Source organism: Oryctolagus cuniculus, chromosome 6, assembly GCF_051225735.1.
Source record: "Oryctolagus cuniculus isolate XC-2025 breed Fujian yellow rabbit chromosome 6, ASM5122573v1, whole genome shotgun sequence".
In the NCBI taxonomy this organism is placed as follows: domain Eukaryota; kingdom Metazoa; phylum Chordata; class Mammalia; order Lagomorpha; family Leporidae; genus Oryctolagus; species Oryctolagus cuniculus.
In genome coordinates, this window is record NC_142872.1 from 138272479 (window position 1) to 138290789 (window position 18311).

The window sequence follows — 18311 nt, forward strand, 5'->3', positions numbered from 1 at the left end:
GGTGCTGCAGGCTGGGGTTCTAATTCACTGCGCCACAAATTCAGCCCCCAAAGACTATTTTCTAACTGACCATTAATATTCTATAATAACCCAGTCCTCCCCCAAAATTACACTTGAATAAACCACTCAATTGTTTATTAAAATATAACTTCAATTTTTATGGCTACAGATTTCAAATTAAGGAGAAAATTATTTCAAAGCATTAAGTGCTTACACTCTTAATTTTTTTTTCATTGTAGTTAGTACTCATTCAAAGAACATATCAAAACCTAAAGAATTCTCCTTCCAGTTCAAGGTAAATGTATATTATTTGATTGTTAAGAGTTAGAACATATTTTTCTTTTAAATAGACCCTTTCAATTTTCAGTTCTTTCAAACCATATAAAGTAGGGTGTTATATTAAATTGCCCAATAACATAAATGCAGTAAAATGAATAGCTTTAAAACTTAATGTAATTCACAAATATTATCTAGTCATAATTGCATGAGAATATTTTAAAAAGCTTGTGGGAAAATAGAATCAAGTGTTTAATTTTCAGCAGAAAAATTTTGAAATGCATGCATAGCTATTTCATAATATGCATTTTCCACCAAATTTTTGAATACCTGCATAATGCATTAAGGCTCATGTCAATAATTTTAATATATTATAAATACTGCATTAATAATTGATTTTAAGAATTCATTAGCTTAAAATAGTTAATTATATTCAAATTCTGGCTTTATATCATTCACACTATAACATTTTGAGAGGCAGATGAAACATGAAAACAGAAAACAAGAAGATGAAAGCCAAATTTAAGGTGAATACCAAAGAGCTTAGCATAAGGACTTGTGCACTTTCTAGAGTATAACACAAATATGGTTCTGAGCCTTCTGGCCACAAGAAGAGAGAAACTCAATCGTTTACCCAGTCATTTTTAAAATAATTAATTTCCTCATATCATGGCTAAGTCTGTAATGAAGGATGGTAGAAATGATTCCTATTTAATGGAGAGTATGATGTGCAATGCAGCATCCTTAAATTATGTATGCAAGTGTAACACAAATTATAATTATTTTAGATCTATACAGTTTAGTGTTTATAGTCTCTATTTATACTACTCTCAAATTTCCTTTTGGGTAGGTAATTTTGACAAATTTTCCTTGTGTTCCTATAGTTCTAGGCACTTAAGATATATCAAAAATCCCAGTTCTCACAGTGCTCACCTCCAAAAACAGCACATACTTAACAGTGCCAATAATTAATGCAGAGATATAATAAAATTGTAAGTTACTTTAACTAAAAATTTTAATCTGTAGAAGCATAGCATGTAAAAATATCATAACTTTAAATATTTAATTTTAACAGAATTTGGACTTTTAAGTTCTGAAGAAATGTAATAGCTAAAATGTACTAAATAGTAACAGTAATCCACATCATTGAGATATATTTACATGCGTTTTTATTATACAGAATTTAACACAACTTATCTGGTAGGTACCAGAATTAAATCCTTTAAAAAGAAGAATAAATGAAGCCTAGACTTCTTTAGATTGAATTAGGAGAATCAGCAATTGAACCAAGCTCTACTTGTGTCCAAACTCTGCAATCAAACACACAAGGTCATGTAGCAATTCTACATGAGCGAGAGGTATAATATAACATGCTGAACATCATATTTATAACCTAAAGCAGTAGAATAAAATCAAGGAATGTCATATTGTTTTCTATCAGTAATGTAAAAAGAGCATCTATATATAATATACAAGTATCATAAAATGACTTTTAAAAGTACACTCATTTAAATATGAAAGCAAAGATAATCTTTGATACCCAGATTTCCTTAACTGTTTTACCTAGCTTAATTTAACTATATATGATTTAAGGCTAATCCAGTTTTTTTTCATGAATATGATTTTCAAGGGTCTTAGAAAAATAATGTTCTATTGTTATAATTGCTTGAGATTTGTGTTGATTAAAAACAAATCTTCCTAATTGAAGTTTGCCTTGGTTTATGTTCCTTTCTCTTTCTAAAACAGAATATAGAAAATACTTAAAGATTTTTAATAGCTGATTTGGGATTAAATATGCTTTTACTTTTATTATCATTCTTACCTTGGTATACAATGTGAAATCCTTGCTTGTTTTGTGAATAGTCACTGTGAAAATACAAACTGGTTTCATGGGTTGTGCTAAACAATGAAGATGGTATTTGAGGACCACTAAGCCGGCCAATAACAGTACTAGTTTCCGAAGAACCACTTCTTACTTCCAAGTAATCATGTATTGTTTCTGTAGAAAAGTTTACAAACTGAAGATGTACACCTAAAGAACAAAATATAGACATAATACTGCTTTATTCTTTGATTAAATTCAACACGAACACATGCATAATCATATACTGTACTTAGATATGTTCCAGTTCGGGTCACGGTCACATTCTTAAGATGGCAAGATCTGGGTCATGCCTTTACTATCTGCCTGGGACAATTAACTTTGCTAAGTGACAACATGAAGGAACACTGCTCTCAAATCTTCATTATTTGTTACAAGAAAAAAAAATCTTTTGTGTATTATAATGTCACCATGTCAAAACTAATTAAGAAATTGATTTCTCATTCTTTAATGCCATTTGAAGTTAGATAAAGCATTTTTAAAGATAAAAAGTCACAATATACTGTATTATGTAGAAAGCAGTTTGACGTAAAAAATGATCACAATATTTTATATTTAATATAATCAGGTTCCACAATGGCATAACATGTGAGTTATTCATTTATAAGAAATACATTAACTCCTCAAAAATATAATTTAGATGTATTCAATTTACATATGTGCTCTTTTTCTATGTCAGAATTTTATTGAATGGAATTAAAATTGAGTTATCATTGCCATATGGTTATATAAGCTCAATGGCTTCATAAACATAACTGAAATGAAATAATGAAATATCTCTGGAATAGAGAAAGTAATATGAAACACTAATTAATGCACATTTGCCTAATTCACTCAATACTCAGTTTTAGTAATTTGATGTCTTTCTTACTGCTACCATTCCCCAAATTATAAATATAAGCAGACACTTACTGTTTTCCTTTGACTAGACACTATGTTAACTGGTTTATAAATGCTCACTTATTTAAAGTTCATAGTTACTCATGAGAATTAGGAGGAAACTGTGAAGTGGAGAAGCACAATAGCATGCCACGTTTACACAATGCGCAAGCAGACCAGAAACTCAATCTCCTGTACTCTATTAAGCTTTTATTATTAATAATTATACTGGAGATCCCACGAGATATTCTATTTCTAAACGATAAAAAGAGTTTTGTGAACAAAAATTACTTTGGGACATAGTAATAATATGCTTTGAAATAATTTCCTAGATACTTTGGAAATGCTACTTCCATATGCAAGCTTCCAGAATGTTTTATAGTTTACTTAAAAATTTCTCGAGTCCTCTTTCCACAAATTATCTTACGTATAATTGGCAGGATAGACATCCGAAAAAATACTCGAATGTTGAGATGTATTTGTTTTTCTTTCAAAAAATTATTAATTACTTGTTCAAATATCCTAGACTTAACATTGTAAAATTAACCAAAACTAAAAGAAAACTGGGATTATTTAAATATCAACAAATAAGAAAAAGTGGCTTTTGTATTTATTTCAAAATTATTATTCTTTTCAATGTTTAATAAACCTGGTTTTTTGTTTGTTTAAATGAAGGAAATGGGGCAGGCATTTGGTGGAGGAGTTAAAGACAATTCTTGGGAGGTCTGTATCCCATATCTGAGATCTTAGTTTAAATTTCAGGTCCACTGCTTCCTATCCAGCTTTCTTCTAACGTGAAACTGGGGAGCTCAAGAAATTATGTCCCTACCACCAACAAGGGAGACTTGAATTGAATTAGGGTTCCCAACCTGGCCCTGCCCGGTCTGTTGCAAGCATTTGGGGACTGAACTAGCTGATGGAAAATCTTTCTCTGTTTGTCTCTGTTTTCTTTTTTGTGTCTCCCTGTCTTTCAAATAAACTGAAAGTAAAGAATTTTAAAAATAATAATACATAAAGTTAAGGAAGTATTTGAAAGAGCTAAACTGAAGATGATGTTACATTGACACTGTTGAAAATATTTTTAATAATTTATTTTAAAGAAACTCATTTGGCTCCAGAGGTAGCATTGGATGAGGCTTCATTAGTAGCTAGTAAAAGACTTAAAAAGTACCCCATCCTGGTTCAAAATTATTATTCATTTATATCAGTGTTCTCTTTCTATCAGTGGATTTCCATCTTGTAGACAAAATGACACTCATTAGAAAGTTCCCCATGCATTCTTCTCTCAGTGGCCTCCTATTATTTTAAATCCACAGTCTGCCACACAGTGCTCAGGCTTACTGAATCTGTAGCTTTCTTATCTGCATCTTTCCTGCTCTATCTAGAATTTTTTTAGGCATCCTATAGACTTGTCTGCTTTGCTGGGCTGACTCATCTCTGCTTGTAAAGCCACAGAAATGCACTGTCCTCTGGCAATACTTTTCTATGTTTCCTAAACTGGAATGTACTTAAAATCATCTCATACTAAATCATAATGATCTCTTGTTGTGCTATGTAATAATAGCATATTTGACTCTGTCTCTTCAATGTGACCATAATTTATCAAGGACAAAGTCTAAAATCTGTTTCACTATACATATTTTTTCTAGATCTACCATGATATAACACATACTGAATATGTGTATACAGCAAAAAATTGTGAAAATTGAATTATTTGTTAATTTCTGTGGAACAATTAAATACATTCACAATCTGAGGCCTTAGAGGCTTCTTGGATATTGAGGTGCCTAAGCTTAGTCTTTAATGAATCAAATAGTCCAGAATTTCTTAATTGTTCTAAATCCACCTAGTTTGTGCTTCAAAGTGTCTATTAGTCCTACACTCTGTAATCTAATAAACAAGTCTACTTTCAACATAGTACTTCATTTAATTAATTTACAGAATAATGGTATCTGAAAAGGCAAGATAAAAATGCATTAGTGATATAAAGGTCAAAAGAATTTACTAAATGTAATGTTGATATAATAAAACAAATATAAACCACCAGGGATTATTAGAATCAGAAAACTATTAGGTGTGTATATGTTTAAACCTAAGATAGAAAATGTGTATCACTTTTCAAATATAAAATATAGCTTTCTAAAAAAGAACTTGGTATATTTAACAGATTATCAGAAAGTATCTATATATTAATTGGTAACAGCTACAAGAAAACTGTTATAAAAACTACAATATGTGAAATTTTTATTTAATTTTTTTTTCTACACTGATCTCATTCAGATTGTATTCAAATATATCTACCATATTTTCCAGCAATCCTACTACTAGGAATATATCCAAATAAAGAGAAATCAATATGTCAAAGAAATATCTGTTCTCTCATAATCACTATAGTACTATTCACAATAACCAAGATATGGAATCAATTTAAGTGTGCAACAACAGGTGAATGAATAAAAAAAATGTGGCATAAATACAGACTTTTCTTAGGAAATTGGAATTACGAGATAAATTTATTTTGATGAAAAAGTAATTTTAAATTATTTTTAAATTATGTATTTAAATTAAATAAAATTTAAATTAGGTATTATTAAAATACATGTTTTATTTTCCTAATATACACTTTTCACAAACATTTTGAAGATACTTTTTGTATATACAATAAATATTCAACTTTAAAAAATAATGAAATATTGTCATTAGCAACATGAATGAACTTAAAGGACATTAAGTGGAATAAGCCAAGCACATAAAGACTAACGTGACATCATCTGACTTCTATGTATAATCTACAAACATCAAACTCACAGAAGCAGAGATTAGAATGGTGTCTGAGGGGCTGAGTCAGGAGATTGGGATATGTTGGGTAAAGGGTCCAAAATTTCAGTTAGGCAGTAGAAATAAGTTCAACAACATGGTGACCATAATTAATAACAATATAATCTAGTCTTGAAAATTGCTTAGACAAGAAGTTTTAAGTGTACCACAAAAAGGTAACGTGCTAACTTGCTTTATCATTTCACAATGTATGTATATATATATATATGTATTATGTATACATTCAAAACATGTTACATATATTGCCAATAAATATATAATATAGAGAAAAAAGAAAAATCTGATATATATTCAATTATACAAGCACTCCAGATGAAATGTACTTGGCTAAAAAGAGTCACTCAAATTTCATCCTCAATTTACATATTTGTATATACTCCTAAACTATACTATAATTTGTAAAGATTTATAAGTTCTTCTTAGGCATTGATAATTTCTTTTAAAAGGATGCATTAATGAGCATTGAAAGTTCATTCCTGTGATCTTAGTATACATACCAAAACCTATAGGCAGCTTTATTGTCCACGTGCAATCTAAACTGCTAGGATAGTTTCCAGGAAAACCAGGACTAAGGATCACACCACTGAAATCTGACATAGCACCACCACACTGAGCTGCAAAATAATAGAGATCCAAAGTAAACCAGAGAAGTGAAATTATTTGCAGTAGTGATAAAAAATAAAATCATTTCAAATTTTCACCAAGTCTCCAAGTTAAAACCATTTGATATAAATTTAAATAATGTCAACACTCATTCATTAAGAGATAGTAATCAAGTATAACTGATTGGCAATGAATTTTTTCAAATAGCACAGAAAGGCATCATACTTCCTTCATCAAAAATAACTGCAAGTTATATCAATTATTGCTGAGCAAGTAATAGCTCATGTGAAGGGAATGCAATTGATAAGTACATGCCCTTTCCCACAGAAGGTAGCTTAACTTCTCTTCCTTGTGTATAATGTTTTGAATCATTTCAAAGATGCTATCATTTAGAATAAGATCAAGTCATCCACTTTATCAGTAAATATTGTATTCCAGAGGGAATATTCTTCACAACCTCCCCTCTTCTCTTCGCTCGTGGTGAGAAGACAGTAAGGAATTTTAAGGATAATACTGGTTTCCTTTTAAAACATGTGAAGGAAGTCATATCATACAGTTGGAATATGACCCCATTCTGCCCTAACAGAATCAAGGCAAAAAGCAAGAAGTATAAATAACTAACAGAAGTTAGAAATTTTAGGCAGAATTTATCAATGTACTTGTTTTGGAATCTCTAGTATATGGACTCATGACTGATGAGTTAAGCAAAATTATAAGAAAATTCCCCATTTTAGTTTTACATGATTAGAAAAAAACATTTTAACATGTATTACAGAACAGTTGTGTTTCAGATGCCCATTCTTTCCTCTAAAAACACCATTTATTATTTAATCAAAGGAATATATATATGCATACCTGTTAATTATTGATTTAAAAAATGTCATGATTGCACATTGAGTTCAAAAGTTACCTTACAGAACACTTACTTGCAGTTTCATTCACTTAGTACTACTTCAAATAGCAACAGATACTAAATTTCTATGGTATATATCAGAATGACTAATTCAGTAGACAAACTATTAATATTAAGTATAATGTCAATAAACAATTTTACTATTGTGAACTGAATAAATTGTCTATCAAACACATTTTACCAGGGAGGTATATAAAATCTTGGAGTCAACCTTGATATAAGCCTATCTTTCAAACTTGATGTGTTCAATGAGCTCTAAAGATACATCTCCATACTTTTCCATCATTTTGAATTCTCAATTTATCTATCATTAAAACAAAATGAATTTCAATATATATACATCACTACTGTTCATCAATTGATTTTTCCCTATTTTTGTTTTCCACATATATTCATCAAAAGCCCTAATATATAATTCAGGAGTTAAATTTCAGTCAATCAAAATACTCTGGCAGCGCCACTTTAGTACATTTGTTTTGCTTTATTCTGAACTTTGAGTAAAAGACACAGGCTATCTTTCCTTTTCTTGCCTTCCCAATCCTGCTCCTATCTTTCTATTCTGCTTCCCTCTATCTCTATGGAAATGACCAGAAATTCCTATTCTGCATTGTCCATTGCACCATTTTGAGTAAAATCCCCAAATCTAAGAATGAAGGAGAGAAAGGGTAGACAGATAATGCAGCAAGAAGAAAAGAATGACAAACCATGAAAAACATATGAAGGACTATATAAAATAAAGCATCTGCTATTAGCTCTTCACTCACGTCCATCTCCTCACTGTCTCTGTTATCCCACATACTCCCAAGTCTTCAGTGACAGTTCTGTGTGTGTTACCAGTGGCTTCAAAGGAACTCGTCTGTGCCCCCCACTTTTTGTTAGAGACATGGCCAAACCTTAGTCCTTGGGATAAAATTTTGATTCTTTTGTGTTATATTCCCTAATATTTAACATCTCTTATGAGTTTTACTTTTTTCTATGAACACATGTGGCAAATTGCTTACTTTCCAATTCACAAAGCTGAACCTTCTTACCTGATGACTAGGATTTTAAGATATTTTCTGAATCAGCCCCCTACCTTCACTATCTACTTATAATATGATGTGAAATAAGGGTCAGGTATTTTAGTTTTCTACCAAATATGTTCCAATCTTGTTTTTCAGAATTAATAAAATAAAAAAGAGTAGTAGAAAGGAAATACAGATGTTGTTTAATTCTACCACCTACAAATTAATTGTATTTTTTTCTCTACATAAAGATGTCTGTTAAACATAGATATATATATATATATATAGTGAAAATAGGATCATCTATGAATTGTTTTAAGCTTTTAATATTTAACTAAATATTATAATATTGATTCAAGTTATTCTCATTTTTAAAAAGTCTCCTTGTCATTGGATCCTTAACTAATTGCCATTTTCTACTATGATAAGTCTGGCAGCCATGTGTTTTCCAAGTTCAGTGCTAAGCACTTTAAACAAATTCTCTCGCTTAATCCTCACAGTAAATGCATGAGGCAAACATTATTTTATCTTACAGATGAGCACACAGAAACCCCAAAGAATGCTATGTTTTTCATATGTGATAGTTTTTCCTTGAGTTGAAATTTTAATATAGAAGCACGTTAGTCTAAGTGTTCAATATGGCTTCATACTAATTTATTCTATATAATAGAACTAAAATGTATTACTTAATTCTATTAAAATATCACTTCCACCTAAACTTGGCTACTTAACATTATGTAATGAAAATGCATATGTAACAAAGTGCAGTAATGCTTCATCTACCTAAAAAGTTGGCATTTTAAAATAATGGATGATAGTAATAGGGTACTAAAATATAATAATACTATATAGTATTTAAATTGGTAAAACTTTCTAAAAGTAATTTGACAATATTTATCCAAATTTTAAACATAGATACTTGGTATCTAATGACATAATAAATCTACTTAAGGAAGAATTAATTAGAAAAGTGTATAAAGATATGTGAAAAATATTCATAAATTATTAAAGTATAAAAGACAAAAAAATGAAACTGGGGCTGGCACTGTGGTACAGCAGGTTAAAGCCGGGGCCTGAAGCACTGGCATTCCATATGGGTGCCAGTTTTAGTCCCGGTTGCTCCTCTTCCAATCCAGCTCTCTACTGTGGGCTGGGATAGCAGTAGAAGATGGGCCAAGTCCTTGGGCCCCTGCACCCACATGGGAGACCTGGAAAAAGCTCCTGCTTCCTGGCTTTGGATCGGTACAGCTCCAGCCATTGTGGCCATCTGGGGAGTAACCCAGGGGATGGAAGATCTGTCTCTGTCTCTGTCTCTGTCTCTGTAACTCTCAAATAAATAAAATAAATCTTAAAAAAAATAAAATAACTAAAACAGAGTAGCTACACAAATTAGAAAATGTTATGTGCTATGAAGCCATTTTAAAAACTAAGCTTTTAAAGCATATCATAATACATAAAATTTTTAAAGTTAATGGCAGGAAGGAATACATTACACCATATATGTATACAGTAGAATCTCAAATATCTACTAACTTATATTAACTTATTCATTAAATAATATCTATTGGATGTCTGTTTAAGATAATAACTCTTCCAGGCACTGGGGATATAGCAACACACAAAATACATAAACTCCCCATGCTCTCATCAGTGTAATAAATTTTATTTTGTCCTTTGCACTGTTCTTTATTTTTATATTCAATAGCATACACACACACCACACACACAACAATGATTGCATTCACAATCAATGATTAACTGTTATAAACAGTTTTACAACAGGTGTGTGTGTGCACTTAAAAACTGTTATAATGTGCCTTCATAAATTATTTATAGCATGAAAAAAAGTCCTTAAAAAATTCCCCAATCTAAAGTCTGAATGTTTTCAATGTAATTACCAACTAAATATTTCTACTCTTAAATGTTATTCTTTCACTACTTTCCAGGAGGAACTGTCTACACTGTATACAGATATTATGAACAGAATTGTGTTTCCCTAAAATTCATATGCTGATGTTCTAACTGCCAATGTGCCTTTCTTTAAAGATAGGGTCTAAAACGAAGTGCTTAAGGTTGAATGAGGTCATAATGGTGGATACTAATCCAATAGAAGTGGTATCCTTAGAAGTTGAGAAAGAGTTACCAGGAATGTGACTGCACAGCAAAAGATCATGTGAACATTCAGGTAGACATCCATAGGCCAACAAGACAGGTCTCAAGAAAACCACCTGCTGCCACTTTGGTTTTGGACTTCCAGCTCCCCAGACTATAGGAAAATAAATTTCTGTTCTTTAAGTCATCCAATTTGGGAAAATTCTGTTAGATCAGCTCAAGCAGACTAATATAAGTAAAATCATTGTACAGACATGATAAGTCATGCAAGTTTTACATACTGTTTTGCTTATGTTTTTTTTTTCCTATCCAGGAAAAGCTATCTTCTTCATCCACATATCTTAATTACACTTATGACTCAAAATTCTATAAACCTTATGGGATCACTATACTTCTCAATGACTTCAATCAATATCAGTTCACTGTTCCAAATTTCATCATGTAGTTAATGATTTTATTTAACACTAAATTATTCTCTTATCAATTAATTTTATTCTCACACTCCAAATGATAAATGAATGTTTTAAAGGTAGAAATCCACCTTATATTTAATGTTCATGCTGCATAAAGGCCAGTGTATTAATGGTTGCATACAGGCACCAAAAATGTGGAAAAGAGAAAATATATATGTAGCAGAAAGAAATACCCATGCTTTCATTCAACATATTACATATCTTGGTTGCCTGTCACCATGAATGACATCTCATGGAGTGCCATGTTCCCTTGAGATAGCCTTCAGGTTTTTCATTCTGGCGAAATAGTAAGCAATATTATATTCACTTATTTTCTGACCTATGGGTATTTGCCCATATCACCCTGAGAAGATGCTGAGGAATAAAAAAAGAAATTTACCTTTCACTGATTTCTGCATTTTTATGCCATCTACCAATATTGTCCATGTTTAAAAAAAACTGTATACAATTTTTAAAAAAGTGAGACATCTTAAAATAACATTTCCATAACACTTGATGAAGACAAAATATTTCATCAAAGAAACCAAGAACAGAGCAGCACTGATTTGGGACATTCAAAATAGTCAGAGGCTCTTTTTCAAACATGCCTCGGGCAGATCTGCAGCTGAAATCTGGAATGGGGCAGTTTTGCACCAGCTCTCTGGGTACATGCAGACATTATGAACAGGGTCTGCAACTGTTTGTGAAACATTGGTTCCTGCTTCCTGACTCAGTGTCCAATCCCCTTCCAAGTAATCAATCTGACCTCTGCCATAGCAATCATAATTTCTGACAAACAAGAGATATAATTAACAGCTCCCCTTACAGTGTGGCCTGTGAAACCAGAACCATTTTGTCAAACTTCAGAGCACATGATCAAGGCTGCCTTAATTTTGTTGTTTCTCAGATCACAGTCCAAATCAGCACAAATTAACACATCTTTTTTTTTATTCTTTACTAAGTAAATTTTATAACAACATGATAATATAGGATGTATCTTTAGAACTTGATTAGACTTATACATTATTTATAGTCGTTTTAACTTACCCAAACAAATTGGGATTGGATAATTCCATCGTCTTACTGGTCCAGGCATACATGTAATGTGAGAATGGCCCTATGTGAACAAGATTATTGCAGTTCAGGAGACATTTACAAAAAGTTTAAATTAAACATAGCAGAATGAATGATTTTCATTAAAATAAGCTTAAATATCTATTATCACATTGAAATATACTTTTTTAAAAGCTTTCATTTAATGAATACATTTTTCATAGGTACAACTTTAGGAATATAGTGGGTCTTTCCCCCATACCCACATCCTATCTCCTACTCCCTCTCCCATCCCCTTCTTCATTATGGTTCATTTTTAGTTTGATTTTATATACAGAGGACCAACTCTATGTTAAGGACAGATTTCAACAGTTTACATTCACCCCCACACACAACATATAAAGTATAGTTTGAGAGCAAGATTAGCAGTTAATTTTCATAGTACAACTCAGTAAGGACGGAGGTCCTACACGGAGACTAAGTGCACAGTGACTTTTGTTGTTCCTTTAACAATTAATGCTCTTATTTATGACGTCAGTAATCACCCAAGGCTCTTGCCATGGGCTGCCAAGGATATGGAAGCCTTTTGCGACCATAAACTCCATCAGTATTTGGACATGGCCATAAGCAAAGTGGAAGTTCTCTCCTCCTTTCAGAGAAAAGTACATCCTTCTCTTTTACTGGAAAGCTTAATATGACTTACAATAAGAAACGTTATTATACATACATGTGACAAAAAATAAAATATAAGAAAAGGATTCTGGTAAGAAAGTAAGATTTTTATATTACAAACAGTTCTTTCTTAATTTAAAAATATAAACAGAAGAGATTTCATGTATCTTATAGATATAATTCTAAGAAAATAACCATATATGACTTTAATATTTTTATCAAGACATGTTCTACATTGATATTATAAGTGAAAGAGTAATATACAGTGTTGTTTACAATAAATCTCTGTTAGTATTAAAGGTGAGAGAGATTAAATATATAATCACTGCAAATATCTTTCATAAAAATACTGAAATAAGTCAAAGTACATTATGTTTTATATTGAAGTATAAAATCTAAAAAGATCTAATTATACTTCTGAGACTAATAATTTTAAGGCTAAAAATTATTAATTTTGAATTTTGATTCATCCATGAATTTTCTTTTTATCATATGAAATAGTTCCTCATTTTTTCCCTAATTTCTTAATGGATCTGTATTTTAGGGAGATTATATGATATCATAAACCTGAATCCTGCTCCTCAAAACAAGACCTTCAAAAGAGGATCAATATAAGATACATAAACAGAATACACATCGCAAGTTCCCTTCCTTAGGAATGTACAACTGTAATAGATTTTCACTAATTTGTGGATTTTATTATAATGTAAGTTGCATTTAGCTTCATTTGCATTCATCTGTATTTTCTTCATTTTATTTTCAATTTTTTCACCTTACATAAGACAAAGCGAAGCAGTGATTGATTTTGCCTCAAAAAATCATTTTTGGGGTCCAGTGCTGTGGTAAAGTGGGTTAAAGCCCTAGCCTGCAGCTTTGGCATCCCATGTGGCTCCAGTCTGAATCTTATCTGCTCCACTTCCTAGCCAACTTTCTGCAGGGGCCTGGGAAAGCAGTGGAAGATGGCCCAAGTTCTTGGGTTCCTCCCACCTGGGTCGTGAGAGACCCAGAAGAAGCACCTGGCTCCTGGCTTCTGACCAGCTCAATTCTGGCCTTTACAGTCATTTAGGGTGTGAACCTGGGATGGAAGATTCTCTCTCTCTACTTCTACCTCTCTCTGTAACTCTGTCTTTCAAATAAATAAAATAAATCTTTTAAAAAATCATTTTGGTTACTTCTGAATAAGATAAATTTAGTCTGTTACTGAATTTTCTCAGTTGTATATTTTGTTAACAAATTGAACATCTTTTTGACTATGTAGCCCAGAATCAATATGGTGGTAAAACTGTGGCTTCTTCATCACTGATGCTTTAAAACATTCTAAAGGGCAGTGAAAATCAAAACTATAACTCTGAAATAGACTTACCTGAAGGGAATAGCCTTGATCACATTGGAAGGATACCACATCACCAACCATGTATCTGTCTCCAATTTTAATTCCACTGCTAGGAGTTTGTGGTTCAGGACAAGAATCCAAACCAATTGCTAAGAATATTTAATGAAAATAATCAAAATCACTTTCAAATAATGAATTCGTAAATCATGCATATTAAATTGCCACAACTGAGTATTAGTGTCAGAGAAATTGAGAACTTTTTATAAGCAAGTTTTAACTGTAGAGGAAAAGAGCAGTATACATTGGAACTCAAATATATAAATCTTTTTCAATTTTAAAGTACCAATCATTTGTGTTTTTACTTTTTAAACTCCAAATCTAATTGTAAATGTAATGCATGACAATAAAAAAAATTCTTAAAACACTTCATTATTTTGGCAATGAGTTTATTTTTCAATACAAAAGAATAAAACGTGGAAAATATAAAAAGGTTCTTAGAATGATTCACTTAAAGCCTTAAAAAGTTTTATGTTTTTTAACCAAAACAAAAATTGATATTTTAAAAATATCAATTAGTAAAATTGTTTTAAGGTTTGGTAAAAAACATGGTTATTCCTTTCTCTAAATTCACATTTGAAGCTAATTTAATGCGTGTTTAGATGGGTTAGTAGAATTCACCACTCCAAAATCATATTTATTACAGTTCATAAAAACAAAAATATTAGAAAGTAAATCCTAAAGCAATAAAACACCTCATATTCTTTCAGCCCTTAGCTAGGTTACTTTCCTTTTGCGGATGGGTTTGTAACACCATCCTCTACACTGTCTTTGAGGCACTTAACACAACTGGTAATGTATAAATAATTGAGCAATGACTTGCTCTACATTTATGTTCCCTGAAAGAATGGAAACTTCATTAAGGCAGCCTAGAGCACAACATCTTGAGGAAGTACTCCACAAACACTGTATGAAAAATGCACAGTATAAAAAGGACAGTGACCTGCCTATGTTGATTATTTATTCATAAATGTTAATGTCTAATTCTGAAAATAGGAGATTTTGTGGCTAATAACATAGTTGGAGTAGATTACATCATGCCCAAGTGGATGACATTTGAAGACAGAAAATGTCATGGAAGCAGTGACTATAGTTATGATCAGATTAGAATCTAAGGCGGTAGAGCCAGAGTGAATGGTCATTTAAAGCTATCCTGTATGAGATAAAGAAAGTCTGTAAACTGCAATCCCAGTGCTTAGTGGTTTAATTAGACAGGTCAGAATGTCTTCATCATGCACCATATTTGTTGAATGTTTTTCATCTTGAATTCATGTACCTCGTAATAATTGGCTTCCCATTAAATTGTGACCTACTTAAAAACGATGAAGTGTTTGTGGCCAGTATGGAGGTTTGGTGTGTGAAGCAATACAAGCATCCCATGTCAAAATATCAATTCCAGTCTCAGCTGCTTTGCTTCTAATCTGGCTCCCTGCTAATGTGCCTGAGAAAGCAGCAGATGATGGACGTGCCACCGCGTGGGATACCTGGATATAGGCCTCGCTTCCCGGCTCTGGCCTAGCCACGCCCTGGACACTGCAGCATTTGTGGGGTGAACCAGCAGAGAAGATTTTTCTCTGCCTCTTTTTTCTGTCACTCTGCCTTTCACATAAATAAGCAAATAAATCAATAGTGTTGAAGATTTGCTTCTGAAACTAGAATTTGAGATCCACATGAGATAAAATTGTCTTTTATTTGTGTTAATTTCATTTATTACTCCTTAATGAGTGGCTTGTCTTTATATTTATTCTCTTATACTCTTATTCTCTATACTTTAAACTCATCCCCTTTTCAGGAATTAATATGAAAAAATAAGGTATGATTCAAACATATACATCTTTTTCTTATTTTTTATTTTTATTTACTCGACAGATAGAATTAGATAGTGAGAGAGAGAGACAGAGAGAAAGGTCTTCCTTCCGTTGGTTCACCCCCCAAATGGCTGCTACAGCCGGAGTTACGCCAATCTGAAGCCGGGAGCCACATGTTTCTTCCTGGTCTCCCAAGTGGGTGCAGAAGCCCAAGCACTTGGGGCATCCTCCAATGCCCTCCCGGGCCACAGCAGAGAGCTGGACTGGAAGAGGAGCACCCGGGACTATAACTTGTTGCCCATATGAAATGCTAGTGCCGCAGGCGGAGGATTAACCAAGTGAGCCACGGTGCCGGCCCCAACATATACATCTTACAAACAATATTTTCCCTTCATTTGGTACAATCTTACACTCTTGGGAGTTCTTAGCAGTACATTGATTATTATTCAACATTAAGGTTATTCCTGCAGTCATTCATACTGAGAAGGACAAATTTTGCACACATAAATTTTCTTTCTCTCTATTAAGTACTAAATTCAAGGTCATATATATAGAAAATTATCAATACCTATTTCTTTCTATAAGGAGAAGAAAATGAAAATGGAAAATGATATAAAATTATATGTTATATAATAGCAATTTTGTAAATTAAAAAAACATAAGTGAAATAACTTCAGACTAAAATGAGCAAAAAGAAATATTTAAAATAATGGTTTTGATTCTTACTTAAAAGATTATTTATGATTTATATGTTCTTCCTTATATTTTCTTGATTTTAAAATTTTCTATGTAATGAAATATTTTTGAACATGGCAAAATAATTTTCATTAAATGAATTTTATTTACAGAGAATTTGAGGGGTACAAGAACATCTTCTCTTCTATTTTTATAGAAGAGATTGAATTGGCCTATTAAATCTCTGTTGAATATGATTCCCTCAGGGTAAAGTTATGAGTTAATCAGATAAGCCAAAAAAGTTATATATTGACAACTTCACTCATTATTTTGGGGGAGCAGCTTTTTTTTTAATGTGGAATAAAGAAAGTAAAACAAAAATAGCAAAAATCCATGTACTTCATGTTTTAAGCCATATCTTATTTATATAAATAAACTCTGAGTCCTTAAATATTAACTTCAAAATATCCACTTTAACAATCATGTTCTACATCTTTCTACATAAAAAACACAGGTTATTTATGGGAATGGCAAATAAAAACAAGATTTTTGTAAAAATGTTACAAAGTCTTCAATTCTGCTAATCCCATGCTTAACAAAGGTAATCAAAATATTTAAGCTTATGAGGGAAAATATTGTATAATTATGTTCCTGACAATCAGAGATGGTATCATGGATGGATCTTTTTAATGAGATTGAATTAATTAATCAGTTACTAGAAACCAAGAAAAAACAGGGACAATTCCATATCAAAAATTACATAGAGTTATAGCTTACACAGAGATATACATAGTTATAAATTACATACAGATATGTCTCCTTCAAATTATTGTAGGCAGTTACCCTGGATTAAAACATGAAACTTTCATTTCTTCACATAACAAATATTTATTTATAACCCAAAATTATTTTTTTCAATTCTGTTTTCAAAGCTTTCAGTCTAAAGCAGGAAAACTTGCTAATCATATTTATCACTGATATTTTTGAGCACACATGTGTGTGTATTTATGTACATGAAACAAAATTATTGGTTTGTATTGATGTCAGAAATGAATAGGAGTTGAATTTGTCTTTGCACAAAAGGTTGTATTTAGTGAAAGTGAAGATCTCATTATTTTAAATATATTTCATGTTTAAAATTTTATTTTTATGTAAGTGATAGATACAAAATAACTGTTAATTCTGTGTTTATGCTGAGGGGCTTGAAATCTATACCAGAATATTTACTATTGTAAAGATAACAGTTTAAGAATAAGGTAGACATTCATGATGATCAAAGGGTAAATTCAATGAGTTTGTCTATAAGTTTGAAGACTGATTGAAAACTGCCTTGCTAGGCACACAGACCTTTTTTCTGGCATACTATATCTCAGCATTAATTAGTTAATCTACTAAACAAATATTTGTCAAATACTATTTATAGCATGAAATTTAATGAATGTGTGTGGCTAATCAGACTTTTTATAGTCACCGATGGGCTTCAGTGTTTGGGGAATACGTTGTGGTACAGGTTTCACCCCTATTTACTTTTACCCTTATATTTTACTTATTTATTTTTGATGTTTACCCATAACTGGTGTTTATCTTAGCATCATGCTAATAAGTAACTGAATATTCATTAATACATACTAATTATCAAATTTTAGTCTACAGAATAATTCTGTTACATAAAATGTTAAATATAATTGCAACCTCTAAGTATTATTTATTCACTACACCAGCAATTAGTGAGTTTCTATTGTGTGCTGAAAATA

General features: G+C 31.5%; 1 protein-coding gene across 3 annotated transcripts in view; it reads right to left on the bottom strand.

The window, feature by feature from the left end:
- The window catches only part of CSMD3 (CUB and Sushi multiple domains 3), a 1281859-nt gene that overhangs the window by 104075 nt on the left and 1159473 nt on the right, over positions 1-18311 (bottom strand). For all 3 annotated transcript variants that reach the window (XM_051844770.3, XM_051844772.3, XM_051844771.3), the window contains 4 exons: positions 14048-14166; positions 12007-12076; positions 6373-6489; positions 2099-2308 (listed from right to left, as the gene is read on the bottom strand). In XM_051844770.3, the coding sequence (XP_051700730.2) occupies positions 2099-2308; positions 6373-6489; positions 12007-12076; positions 14048-14166 (516 nt within the window). The remainder of the gene's footprint in view (positions 1-2098; positions 2309-6372; positions 6490-12006; positions 12077-14047; positions 14167-18311) is intronic.